The sequence below is a fragment of the Calidris pugnax genome, unplaced genomic scaffold (genome assembly GCF_001431845.1).
Source record: "Calidris pugnax isolate Ruff unplaced genomic scaffold, ASM143184v1 scaffold82, whole genome shotgun sequence".
Classification (NCBI taxonomy): Eukaryota; Metazoa; Chordata; class Aves; order Charadriiformes; family Scolopacidae; genus Calidris; species Calidris pugnax.
The window spans coordinates 1,033,131-1,046,405 of record NW_015090833.1 but is presented as its reverse complement, the minus strand read 5'-3'; the positions used below and the strand labels follow the sequence as shown (position 1 = coordinate 1,046,405).

At 54.2% G+C, this 13,275-nt stretch overlaps 1 protein-coding gene across 1 annotated transcript in view; it reads left to right on the top strand.

Annotated features, from left to right (window-relative positions):
- AGRN (agrin) overlaps positions 1 to 13,275 on the top strand; it is a 157,272-nt gene that overhangs the window by 99,541 nt on the left and 44,456 nt on the right. The window contains exons 5-8 of the mRNA XM_014941477.1: positions 4,981 to 5,196; positions 6,433 to 6,657; positions 9,524 to 9,748; positions 9,889 to 10,095. Coding sequence (XP_014796963.1) covers positions 4,981 to 5,196; positions 6,433 to 6,657; positions 9,524 to 9,748; positions 9,889 to 10,095 — 873 coding nt within the window. The remainder of the gene's footprint in view (positions 1 to 4,980; positions 5,197 to 6,432; positions 6,658 to 9,523; positions 9,749 to 9,888; positions 10,096 to 13,275) is intronic.

The window sequence follows — 13,275 nt, the reverse complement described above, 5'->3', positions numbered from 1 at the left end:
CGGTGTTTTTTATGAATGCCCCACGCTGTGAGCCCCCAGGTCAGGCGAGGTCCACCCTGCAGGTGGTTTTGCGGTAAAGGGACACCACAGTGACATGGTTCACTGCCCCATCTGCTCATCTCTGGGGTCAGGAGGCAGCTGGCAGGCAGGCAGAGACCAGCCGTGGCTCCAGCTGCTGTGGGGTGGGAGCTCCCCTGGCCTGTTGGAGAATGCAGCCGCATGTTCTCCAGGCTGCAGCAGTGCCCTGACCTTCCTCCACTCCAGGCTCTTTGGAGGAGAGGCCACAGCGCTTTGGTGTGGCCCTCACCTTCCCCAATTAACCAGTGGACAGGAAACCCTCGTTAGCATTCCCTGAACCAGAATCACAGAATGGTAGGGGGCTGGAAGGGACCATCAGAGATACCTAGTTCAGCCCCGAAGGTCTAGGTGGTCACTGCAGGACACAAGGTGGAGCCTCAGTACATAGCAGAGCAGAGCTGGAGCAAGGCTCTTGAGCCTGGTCAGGTCTTTCCCTTAGCCTTGATCTCTTCTAAAAGCCTTTCTTGCTTTTGCAGGCTCAGGCTGGGGCTGCTGAGGGTGAGGAGCCTGCTCTGGCCACTGGTGGAGTCACACTGACTCCTCTGTGGCGGGAAGCACGATACCGTGAATTATTTGTAGCAACACCTTTTGCTTTTCCCCTCCTCCCCAGCAAGCGCAGTCTTTTTTTTTTTATTATTATCATCGTTGTTGTTGTTATTGTTATTTATTATCCCATTTCTGCTCCGGTGCTGCCAAGAGACATGGAGAGGCTTGGCTGGTATTCAGCGTGGTTACAATAAGCCCAAGCCCTCCCTTTTGTTCGGAGCAGCTTGCTGGAGTGTTGTATAAGATACCTCACTTTAGCTGTTCCTCTCCCTCATCTTCGGCGGCTCGGGAGGTTTGGGAAAGGTCAGCTCCTGGCTGGAGCTTTTTTCTGCTCCAGACAAGTGGAGCTCTCATTGTTTGCCAGATGCCTTGCTGCGCCCGCTCTCTGCCGCGCTGGGATGATTTAACCGGAGCCGTGCTTTGCTTTAGATCCAGCCCGCTCTCTGACCTCACTGTGGGCTTTGTAGACAGTTCTGAAGCATGGTCTTGAAACCCTGAGAGAGATCCCACTGAGAGATCCCACCTCCCCTCTGCGACCGGGGAACTGGCACAAGAGGCTGCAGCCTCCAGCATCCCAAGTGGGGACTCCATCCGTTGCAAGCTCACCCCAACTCTGGTTCACCACTGCCTTCCAGTGGCTCCAGAGCCTCCAGCAGTGTTGCTGTGGGTAAGGCAGGTTTTGGGCTTGGTCTCAACCAAGACCTGCCCTGGCACGTCTGTCGGGTGATGTAGAAAGCACGCTGGTAGGAACACGTGTGGTTCCCTATCCTGGTGATGTTGTCCAGATGACACTAGCAGGGCAGGAGGCTGGCAGAGCCCTGGTTCCTCTGTTTGCCACCGGTCTCTGGTGCTTGCCCCAGTTGGGTGGGCAAGTAGATGATTCCTTGCCAGAGAACCATCTCTGCCCTCCTGTCTGCACTGACTCTTCTTGAGCTCAGGAGTGTGAAGGTGAAGCTGGTCCCTTTGTTGTGTCTTGGCCTGACGCCCAGCAGAGCATGGCCCAGCCCTGGGCAACTGAGATAAGGATGGTGAGCAACCTGCAGCCCCTTGCTGGGCTGCTTTTTGTAGCACTGTCTTCACCAGCAGCCTCAGGGAATTAAATTTAAGAGGTCCTTGCACTTCTGGATGCTTTATCTGCTGCCTGGAGTTTATTCAGGCTGTCCTGTACAAGCGGTAGGACAAGACAAGATCTTTTTGTGCCTCACTTCTTGTCACCTTCTGCTTGTACCCAGCAGAGAGGTTCTGTCTGGGGTGGCTCTGTGAAGGCTTGGTCCATGCCAGGTACCCTGGGACTGGGCTGGTAGCCTCTTCTCTTTGCTTCTAATTTCCCAGCTTTTATTCCTCCTGCTTCTTGCATCCTCCCAGGTAAAATTAGAAAGAGAGATGTTGGGGAAGAAGGAAGCTCCCTCTGAATTTCATCCTTTGCAGAGCTTGGGGTTGAGTCATCTTAGCAGGCGTAATAAACCTGTTTCATCTCCTGGGTCTGGCAGGGGAATTAAGGCATTTTGTTTTATTCCTGTCAGTGCTCTGAGCTTGCATCATCCAGCTGCATCACAGCATTGGATGGGTGAGTTTCGAAAATCATCCGCTCTGAACAAATAGGCTTCTTCACCAGCAGCACCAGCGATGATCAGAACTGAAAGAAACTTAAACAACCAATTTGCCTGTCACAATTTGTTTCTGGTTTGAAGCATTTTTCTTTCTCCCTTTGTCTCCTCCTCAGCCTGATCACTGAAAGCTGGGTCCTCATCTGTAGGAAGGTCCCAAGGGCTGGGTGTTTGGGGGTCACACTCTGCTGTAGCCCCACTCTCTGTTCTCCCTGGGCATCCGTGGGGCAGCTGGGCTGTCCCCTTGAGTTGGGATGAGCTCCAAGGCACCGCGGTGTCCAAGCTTCTCTCCTGGGGATGGAGCTCGTTGACAGGGAGTGGGAAGGCGTCTGTCAAACACCGATGCTGTAAAAGCTCACTTTTACAACATTTGGTTGATGCAGAACAGGAGGTAAATAAATATCCTTTATAGCATCTCTTTTGCTCGTATATTGGCCTATTTTGTCCCTAACATGTTTATGAAACATGATTCTGGGGGCAAGGATAGACTGAAACTTCAATTCTGATAAAATGTCAGTTTTCTTTGTGTGGTTTGACCTGATTAATTTATAATATTTTATGGCCTTTTTGTTATTTAACGTTGCTTTTATCACTTCAGATTAAGAGATTCTTAAATGTGTGTGGGCAGAACAATTACAGGGAGGATCACTGAAAAGGTGACAAGACCCAGTTTAGCTCCAAACCTGAAGGAACGATTTTTAAAGTTTCTTTGAAGAAGAGTACAAACCATGAGTAATGTTTGAATTTCTTCAGAAGTCTTGTCCAGTGAAAGTTTGGGTTTTTTTTTCCTGCCAGGTTTGCAGGCTGGCAGGAGGAATGGATGGCAAGGGATTGAAGGCAGAAATGCTGTTGATGCATGAGCTGGGGGGGTGGAAATGCACCCTAAAATAGCAACCAGGGTCCTAGGATGGGGTTTTTGAGGTGCTCGATGCTGCCTTGAATTGGGTCCCACTGTAACCCCTCCATTTGGGTGAGACCAGACCTGTTCTCTTCAGAAGCCTTGGATGCAAGAGGCTCCTTTGCCGTATTCTGAGGCCAAAGACAGGAAGAGAAGAAGTCAAGAAAGGGGAGAGCTGTCCCTGTCACCTGCTTTGAAACCCTGGACATGCTTCCCACCTCGGTTTCCCTTCCTATCTGCAAAAGTGCTGTTGGAGCTGCCTTGAATTGGGTCCCACTGTAACCCCTCCATTTGGGTGAGACCAGACCTGTTCTCTTCAGAAGCCTTGGATGCAAGAGGCTCCTTTGCCGTATTCTGAGGCCAAAGACAGGAAGAGAAGAAGTCAAGAAAGGGGAGAGCTGTCCCTGTCACCTGCTTTGAAACCCTGGACATGCTTCCTACCTCAGTTTCCCTTCCTATCTGCAAAAGTGCTGCTGGGCCTGGGCTGGTGTGTCCTGAAGGCAAGTGCCTGCAGCTGGGAACCTCTTGCTCCTCGCCTATGAGCAGGCACCTGATTGAACTCCAGGCTGGCTCTGCATCCTGCATCTGCTGCACACACCAGCTCCTTTCTTTTTTTTTCCCCTTTTCCTTTTTTTCCCCTGTCTCTAAGACAGCTCCATCTCTGCCTCCCCGGTGACTGGCAGCTGATTATGCACTACACAGCTACGTTTCTGCTCCTCAGACCTGCGCCTCGGGGTGGGGAGGACGGGAGAAACCCCGACTTTCCCTGCATTTCACATTCCTCACTTGCACACCTCCCCTGCACCTTCTAAACTGGGAGCTCAACGGGCTTATCTGCATTTTAAAAAAAAAAAAAAAAAAAGAGAGAGAGAAAGAGCAGGAGAGACTATCCAGAGCGCTTCATAAAAATGATGAATTGCTTTTAGATATTGGGCAGGAGAGAAAGAGAGTTCCTTTTTATGTGATGATATTAGTCTCTTAGCGGCGCATTGTTGCTGCGCGTATGAGCTCAAAAATCTCAAGGCAGTCAAAGGCAAACGCCCGGGAATTGAAGTATAAATGAGCCGCTGTCGAGCATTTTATTTTGCCTTTTATGATTTCTCTTTCTCTCATTATGTAGGTCAGTCTCCATTTTTAATGTGTGCGGTGTGCCTAGGAGAGCGCGGGGTGGGATGGGGGTGGCAGGAGGTGCCCCCGGGGACAGGGATGGTGTTGGGGACAGGGACAGGGTGCTGGCTGGACGTACGGACGTGCCAGACAGAGCATGGTTGGAGTGGAGGGCCGTGACCATGGGCAGAAAGCTCCAGCATCTCTGGCTGTCTCACCTGCAGACGGCGGGGTCTGGAGTCACCTGTCCTCCCCCTTCCTCCCTCCAACAGAAGAATTCCATTTCCTACCGCATTAGCAATTCAGATGCTGAACTGGTCTGTGCTGGCTGCTCTGATTAGTGGATGCGATAAAGAGATTTGTGCATCTCCTTCCGAGAGGCACCAGCCACGTGATTCGGCTGCTTGGAATAAATGGCAATGAATAAAGCGGTGAGCGCGCGTGTGGGACCATCTGGCCCACACTGGGACAGGTTGAGGATGCTTTCTTCGCCATTCCTTGACTTTCCTTTCTCTTGTTGGTTAGAAAAAACACCTTGCGTTGGGGAGGAATCACAAAGGCTTAAGGAGAAGGCAGAACAAATGCTTTCCAGAGCCTTGGGGATGCTCCTCTGTGTCTGTAGTGGGGTTGGAGACACGGGGAGGGGAGGCACGGGTGGGTGCCTGGACCTGGGTGCTGGTCTGCACCCCTCGTGTTCCCAAATGAGCCTCCACATCTCACCTCTCTCCACGTCTGTGCCCGCAGCATGTCGGGGGATGCTGTGCGGGTTCGGGGCGGTGTGCGAGAGGAGCTCCACCGACCCTTCCCAAGCCTCCTGCGTCTGCAAGAAGACGGCCTGCCCCATCGTGGTGGCTCCTGTCTGTGGCTCGGATTATTCCACCTACAGCAACGAGTGTGAGCTGGAGAAGGCCCAGTGCAACCAACAGAGGCGGATCAAAGTCATCAGCAAGGGCCCGTGTGGTGAGTTCAAGGGCAGGCTCTCCTGCTTTCAGGAGGTGACCACACGAGGAGACTTGTCCCCGAGCTCCTCTCATCACCGTGGTGCTGGTGATGTCCTTGGGGCTGGGGATGAGTCTGATGGGACGAGACACTGAGAGAAGAACCCCCAGCTCTGCCTCAGTAGAGTTTAATAAGCAGGCAAACCGGTGGCCAAAGAATGTTCAAGAGGTGTGTGACAGCCCAGTGGGGAACAGCCCTTTGTCTTGGGCAGCTCTGCCACCCTGGAGTGGGTCACATCTGCCACGGCTAGGACTTGGAGGGACCAGGCATAGGCAGAGGCTGAGGAAAGCCCTTCTCCAGCTTGGCATTCACCAGCTGTGAGCAAGGAGCTGTGTAAATGAGACCCCCAGTCTCCTCATCTCAGAGTAAATTAACTTGACCTTTCTCTCCTGCCGTGCTCTGGCTTGCAATAAATCTGCACCCGGAACTCCTGCTGGGGCTCTTGTCAGAGGGGAGAGACTGCCGAGTGATTTATTTAAAATAATAATCATAAAAGAGCGACGAATAAAGGAAAAACAAAAGCGGAGAAGCCGGCAAATAAATGTTGGCCCTTCCCCATCAGCGAGGAAATTGCTCCTTGAGCTCTTCCTCTAATTAGGGTTTGCAGGAGGTGCCTCGAGGACCCTCATTTTGCTCGTTTGCTGGAGCGAGAGGCTCTCGGGGAGCGTGTGCAGGGCAGGGAGCTGGCAGCAGCGGGGCTGGGAGGTTTAGAAAGGAGAAGCTCTGCCTGAAGTGCCAGGTGGGGAGCGAGCTCCTTTCCTCGCCTTTCCTGGGGTCGGGGCTGGTCCTGCAGCCTCACCATCCTACCTGATTCCACAGATTTTGGGGTGGGTGAGCCCCTTGCTCCGCACTGGGGTACGTGGCACTGGCTTCAGTGGATGGGAAGGAGAGGACACCCATTGCCATGGTGTGCTTTTTGGGGTGCTGGGTCGGGGCTGGTCCTGCAGCCTCACCATCCTGCCTGATTCCACGGATTTTGGGGTGGGTGAGCCCCTCGCTTGGCACCGGGGTACGTGGCACTAGCTTCAGTGGACGGGAAGGGGAGTGCTTTGGGGTGCTCAGAGGGACTGGGGCTGTCTAGGGGAGATACTGTTGGGCTTTATTTATCCCATGAGAAGAGCGGGAGGAGGGCAGGATGGGGAGGAGGGGGTGCTGTGCTTAATGCCTGTGCTGTGCCCCGCTTCCTCTCTCCTGCAGGCTCCAAGGACCCCTGCTCGGAGGTGACCTGCAGCTTCGGCAGCACCTGCGTCCGCTCCACCGACGGCCAGTCGGCCAAGTGTGTCTGCCCGTCCTCCTGCAGCGCCGTGCCCGACAGCCCCGTCTGCGGCAGCGACGGCAAGGACTACCGCAGCGAGTGCCACCTCAACAAGCACGCCTGCGACAAGCAGGAGAACGTTTTCAAGAAGTTCGATGGCGCCTGTGGTGAGTTTCTTCTTCTTTCCCCCTCCCCGGACCTGGGATATTGCTTTAAAAACATCTCCTCCTGCATCAGGAGTATGAAGGGCAGAGCAACGGGAAACTTTAAAAACATCTCCTCCTGCATCAGGAGTATGGAGGGCAGCAGGAAATTACCCTACCCTTACCCTACCCTACCCTTACCTTACCACAAAAAAGACACTGAGTTGCTGGAGCAGGTCCAGAGAAGGGCAACGAAGCTGGTGAGGGGTCTGGAGAATAAGTCTGATGAGGAGAGGCTGAGGGAGCTGGTGGTGTTCAGTCTGAAGAAGAGGAGGCTGAGGGGAGACCTTCTTGCACTCTATAACTGAAGAGGGGGTGTAGAGAAGCAGGGATTGGTCTTGTCTCCCAAGTCACAGGAGATAGGACAAGGGGAAATGGCCTCAAGTTGCCCCAGGGGAGGTTTAGATTGGATATTAGGAAAAATTTCTTCAAGGAAAGGGTTATCCAACATTGGAATAGGCTGCCCAGGGAAGGGGGTGAGGCACCATCCCTAGAGGTGTTCAACAGACGGGTTGACATGGTCCTCAGGAATATGGTTTAGTGATATGTTTTTATGTTTTGTTTTTTGTTGTGGTTTTTTTCTTTTTTGGGGGTCAGAGTTAGGTTGATGGCTGGACTAGATGATCTTTAAGCTCCCTTCCCACCTAGACAACTCTATGATTCTATGAAATGGCAAGGGTTGGGGAGAAAAAAAACTCACCTGCTGTCATCAGCTCAAAAACGTGGGTTGGGCAGAAAAAAGGTCAGTCTGGGGGTGACAGCTGCTGAAATTCAGACCAAGCCAGTGTTTCCCCCCCTGGCATTTGGCCGCGGGTGTTTCTGGTCGGGACCCACTGACCTAGAGAGCGGGCACAACATCTGTGCCACCTCCTTCCCCTCCTGCCATCTCCCCTGGCTGCGAGTCCCCCCACCGGCTGCAGGTTTTGGCTAGAAGCCCATGGCTACTCAGCGTCCCAGGGCTCGTGGGCAAGCAGCTCCCTCTAATTAAAGGAGCCCGACAGGCACAGATCCCAGAGCGCAAACACAGCCACTCCGAGGATGGCTTCCTCTTTGGCTGACGATGGCTGGTGGATCCTTGTAATTAAAAGCAACCGTATTCATTAGGAAAAACCACGAGATCAGGCAGGACACGTGCCAGCCCAGTGTTTGTCCCCCGGGGAAAGGAGTGTGTAGGGGCAGGCTGCAGACCTGGCAGAGCTTTAATTGCACTTGTGCTGCTCAGTCCCAAGTAGGGCAAGATGGGCACAAGTGGGAGGCGTGAAAGAGGTGATGCCACGCCGGGTGCTCCTGGTTTCTAGGGCATAGAAGAGGCTCTGAGCCTCGCCGCTCCTTTGAGGTCCTCCTGATTTTAGCTGGGCATCAGCAGAAAATCAGGTCGAGCAGCCGGGCTGCAGAACCTGAAACTACTTGAAGGCATTTGGATTCTGTTGAGCGTGCTTGAGGATGTGCTGCAAGGTAGGGGAGAGAGTGGGGATGAGCAGTGCAGGCAGAGCACACCTTGAATATCCTCATCCTGCAGTCCCCAAGATAAATCTGTGTGCCTTCCTCCCCCCCAACCCCTCTGATGTGGTCCCCATCTCCCTAACAATCCCACATCCCTCCCCCCCTACAGCTGCCATATTTACCCACAGCTCCCTGGCCCCACCAAGATCTTCTCGTGATTTTGTTGGGGTTTGTAGAGCCCTCGAAGGAGGTCACGCATCCCTGGCAGTCTGCTGGTGTGACTGCAGGGCAGCAGCGAGCACGGGAGGGGGAATGGGAGATGGATTGGGTTTTACCCACAGCTCCCTGGCCCCACCAAGATCTTCTCGTGATTTTGTTGGGGTTTGTAGAGCCCTCGAAGGAGGTCACGCATCCCTGGCAGTCTGCTGGTGTGACTGCAGGGCGGCAGCGAGCACGGGAGGGGGAATGGGAGATGGATTGGGTAGGTCCTGTGGGAGCTCCTTCGTCTGCTTCGTTTCCATGATTACTGCTCAGGCTAAAACGGACAAAGAAAAAGACTTCAGTCCTAGGCCAGCCTTCTCCAAGGGATGTGCGGGTGACCGAAAGGGAGGTCCCTCCCCTGCTTGTGTGAGAAGCTGGGGAAATGGGGATACTGTTTTGTTTCCTCCCCTTGTCAGCCTGGGACTGTGTTCAGAGCAGGGATTTCAGACCGGTAGGATTAAAGGGTGGAGACGTTCGATGATGTTTCCACGATTGCAGAAAATGAATCAGCACTCTCCAGGCACCTGCTTGACAAAGAAGAGGGAAACCCAGGGCTAGAACAGGCAGTAGCGAGCAGTCAGCACCCGCTTTGCCCATCTCTTTGGTATGATAATGTGGGCTCAGCTCATCAGGGAGACTGATCCCAATAAGTTGAGATTGGAGCAGTGGGGCAAGGCAGCATGTGGCCCTGGCTGCCTTCAGGGCTCTTCCAGCACTTTGGAAAGATGGGGAAGAGAGATTGGGAGGAGTGGGATGGAAGTACCAAGCATTTTGTGAACCCAGCAAATGTTTCTTGGACTCAGGATGTTTGCCTGGATCGGGGGAAAGAGCTCTGTTCCCCAAACAGAGGGGAGTGAAGGCAGCTCAGGATGGGGAAAAATGGTAGGGCTCATCCCATCCGGCAGTCACTTTGGAAAGAGTGTGTGTCCTTGGTGTGTGCAGCTCAGTAAAAAACGAGTCCTAAGGTGTGCGGAGCCCTGCAGATGTGCTGTCCCAAGGAGATGAGCACACATTGAGTGCTCCTGGGGAAGGTTGGAGGCTCTTGGGAGGGAGGAGGAAGGCCAGGAAGCATCTCTCAGGGCAGGGAGTGAGTGTTCCTGACTCTCTGCCCTGGCTCCCTGCACAGACCCTTGCAAAGGCGTCCTCAACGACATGAACCGTGTTTGCCGGGTGAACCCCCGCACCCGCAAGGCAGAGCTGCTCTCCCGCCCCGAGAACTGTCCCCAAAAGAGGGAACTTGTGTGCGGCGACGACGGGGTGACCTACGACAACGAGTGCGTGATGGGGCGCTCGGGGGCCATCCGAGGACTGGAGATCCAGAAGGTGCGTTCAGGGCAGTGCCAGCAGCAGGGTAAGTACCTCTCTGCTTCCCGGGGAGCGTTTGGGTTCCTCACCTTCCCCCCCAACTCCGTGCCATCGTTTTGGCAATTTTACCCTCTTCCCCGCTGCCCTCAGGGCGGGTGTGAGCTTTGCTGTCCTCTCTCCTCCCAGACAAATGCAAGGAGGAGTGCAAGTTCAACGCTGTCTGCCTGAACCGCCGGGGCACCACGCGATGCTCCTGCGACCGCATCACCTGCGATGGTACCTACCGGCCCGTCTGTGCCCGTGACAGCAGGACCTACAGCAACGACTGCGAGCGCCAGAAGGCCGAGTGCCACCAGAAGGCTGCCATCCCAGTAAAACACAGCGGACCCTGTGGTAAGCACTGGTGCCGCCGGGCTGGTGGCCCCCAGGACCACTGGTATTCCCCCCCTACACCTCTCATTTCCCAGCCCCAGCAGCCACTTTAAGCCCAGCCTGCATCAGTCCCTTCCCTGCAGGCCACGGCGCTCACGGTGATGCTGGAAAGCTGCAGGTAAGTTGTGACTTGGGTACCCACCCTCTGAGCAAGCCACAGGCTCTCCTGCCACCGTTAAAGCCCTGAATATCCCTTCCTCCCTGTTCTTTTTCCTTCCAGCAGTCTCCTTGTGTGTGTGTGTGTGTATGTGCATGTCGGTGTGTGTGTGTGTGTGTGTGTGTGTATTGTGCATGTCATCCTCCTTGGTCTGGTCTCTTGTCTGATGTGCTCAGTGACACGGGGGAAGAATCGTTTGTGTTTAAACAGCACCAAAGCGTTGATGATGTCCAGCTGGTTTCTCTCATTCACGGCCAGGTGCACATTCACCACCACGCAGCTCCCGAGCAGCCCAACGCCATTCATTTCTCCTCCCAGGGTAGTGCCAGTCCCCAAGCTCCTTCCATGCTTCCCCCTCCATGCCCGCCTGCTTCTCTCAGCTCCAGGTACTCTCCGTAAGGATCTCTTCCCAGCGCTCCCGCTCTCTGGAGGCTTCGCCGTGTCTTTGTCTCGTCTCTGGGAAAAGCTTTTGACCTTTCCACCCGGACACTTTTTCAGGCTTATGTGATAGGATGGGCCTTCGGGTCTCGAGGATGTTGGGAACCTCCAATTTTAAAATTATGGCACAGAAAATTGAGGAGGTTAAACACAGTTAAACGCAGTCACTGGATTGATCTCTACGAGTTGGAAGGACTTGTTCATTTCAGCTCGAAATTGTTTCTTACTAGATCTAGGACTGTGTCCTATTATTATAAGCTGGTGTTTTCTATGGTATGAGATGTATCAAACCTTCTGAAGTACTTGGAAATTAAGCCCCGTGTTGTGGGTCTGTTTTGTTGGCTTTGTGCTCCTGCGGTAGGTTTTTTTAATGCTGCCAGGCCCAGCTGCTTGAAAACTGTTTGTCAGGCTCCCAAAATCACACTCAAGATAATCACAGCTGTTAGTTTTAATCACCCTTTTCCCTGTGTTTCTGGTGGCTGAATGTTTAGGAGTCAGTTCCCCGAGCTCTCCCTGCGGGGAGGGCAACAGAGGCACCTCTCAGTCCTCTGTCTCCTGGGTCAACGTGGAGCTGGTGCTGGATGGCCACCAGAAGCCTTGCCAGGAAGCCACACACTCTGGCAACCCTGGTGCTTGTTTTCCTGGCCACGTTGTGCTTCTGTGGAGCTTTGCTGGAGGTGTGACCGGCCTCTGGGGCTGGCGTGGGGCTGCATGGGGCACAGGGGGGATGAGGGTGAAGTGAGGTCCATAGCTGGGTTCCACTGGGCTCTGGAGCAGTGGGGCCAGGAGATGGTGGTTTGCAGCTGGGTGGCCAGTCCCTGGTGCCCTCTGCCCTCTACAGACCCTTCCCTTGGACATTCTTTAGGGTCAGGCCCTTGCTAAAGCTTCCCAAACTTCTAGGGCGAGCAGAGAACTCACACTGTTGATCACCCCACTGTCAGACATGCTTTATTTCCACCACGTTCAGTGGGGTGAGGCTGGTGGACAGTAGGAAGTGGTCTGTGTGCATCTGCTGTTCCTCTCCCCATCTTATTGTCTTTTATTTTAGCTTCCCCCTAACTTTTCTTCCCCCGGGCGAGGACAGCAGATGCACACATCTGCTTTCAGGAGCTACATCCTCGTGGGGTGGGAGCAAACAAAGCCTGTCATGTGGGAGAAGTAGATCAAAGCTGGGGCTCTGCCAAGGCCTGGTGTTTCAAAGTCCACATGATGGCTCCAGGCTGCCCTGTAGCAAGCCACTGTGAGGTGTGGGCAAGCCTTTGGCCTCCCCATCAGCTGAGGAGAGCATCTTCTCGCTGAGCTCAGTGAGAAGAGAGCATGTCCCCCTCTATGTCACCAGTTCAGACTTGATGTGAGATGGGAAACGGGTTCAGAAATGGGAATGGGGTGGTGGTGTTGCTTTCCAGCCTGTGTGTCAAGACAGGTCTGCTCAGTGTGAGCACAGCTGGTGGTGCTGACTTCTCTCCTCCTTGGGATGCTGGGACAGGACTTGTGGGACACTTGGCAGTGGGTGAGACCAGCGAGTGAGGGAACTCCAGGCTGTGTCTGCAGCCAGCACCCAGGGTGGGAGCGTGGTGAGGTCATCCACGCTCTGTGCTGTGAGGATGCAGGAGATCCAGGGAGCTGGGGACGGGGAGGAAAAGAAAGACGGGCCATTAGTGTGGTTGCAGTGTTTGAATCTCTCACACTGTCTAAGGAACCTTGAGTTCTGCTGCTGTTTTTTCCAGCAGCAAGGCAAAGGAGGCAAAGCCAAACAAAACACTCCAGGCCTTGTGTTTAATCTTTCTCTACTTCTACACCGTGATGGGGCAGCTGAGAAAGAAGGGATGGCATGAGACGGATGTGGACAGGAGGTGGAGGGAAGGTGTCTGTAGTTGCATCTGTCTTTTCCTCCCTGCCTCTCTCTGCTCTCTCCCCCCCTGCTCTCTTCCTCCCTCTGCTCTCTCTCTCTCTCTCTTTCCTTTTTCGTCTGTGTCTTGTGTTTTACAGTGTTGCCTGTTTGGAGGAAGGAATTGTGTCCTCGCAGCACCCTTCTGCTCCCTGCCCGGACATCTCTGCTAGGAGGTCGGCTTCCTCCCCTTCTCCATAGCCAGTGACAGTCCTGGCCTCTTCTCACTGCTCCCCTCCTCTCTAGTTTTGCTTGAGAGCCCCTGGGATGGAGAGATTGCCCTGGTTTTGCTCCCATCCCTGGCCCCAAACACTTCCAGCTGGAATGGACATGCCTTGCAGTGCAGTGGGCTCTTGTCCGGTGCTTGCTGTGGCTTGACCCTTCGAGGCAAATGAGAGTGGGAGCAGAGGTGGGTGCTGTGAGCCCCCCAATCCTTGTCTTCGGCTCGTACATCAGTCTGGACTGCTCCTGGTTGATCTTACCTCTCCTTCTGCTCCCAACTAACCCCCCTTTCTTCCCCACCTCCTCTTCCCTGGAGACTTCTGCCTGCCTGGGACTGCGATGCTTCTCCCTTTGCTCTCCCTAGTGTGTGTCACGCTTGTCTGTGCAAATCCAGTGGGCAGGGGCTCTGCAGGGACTGCAGCTCCCCTCCCCAGCA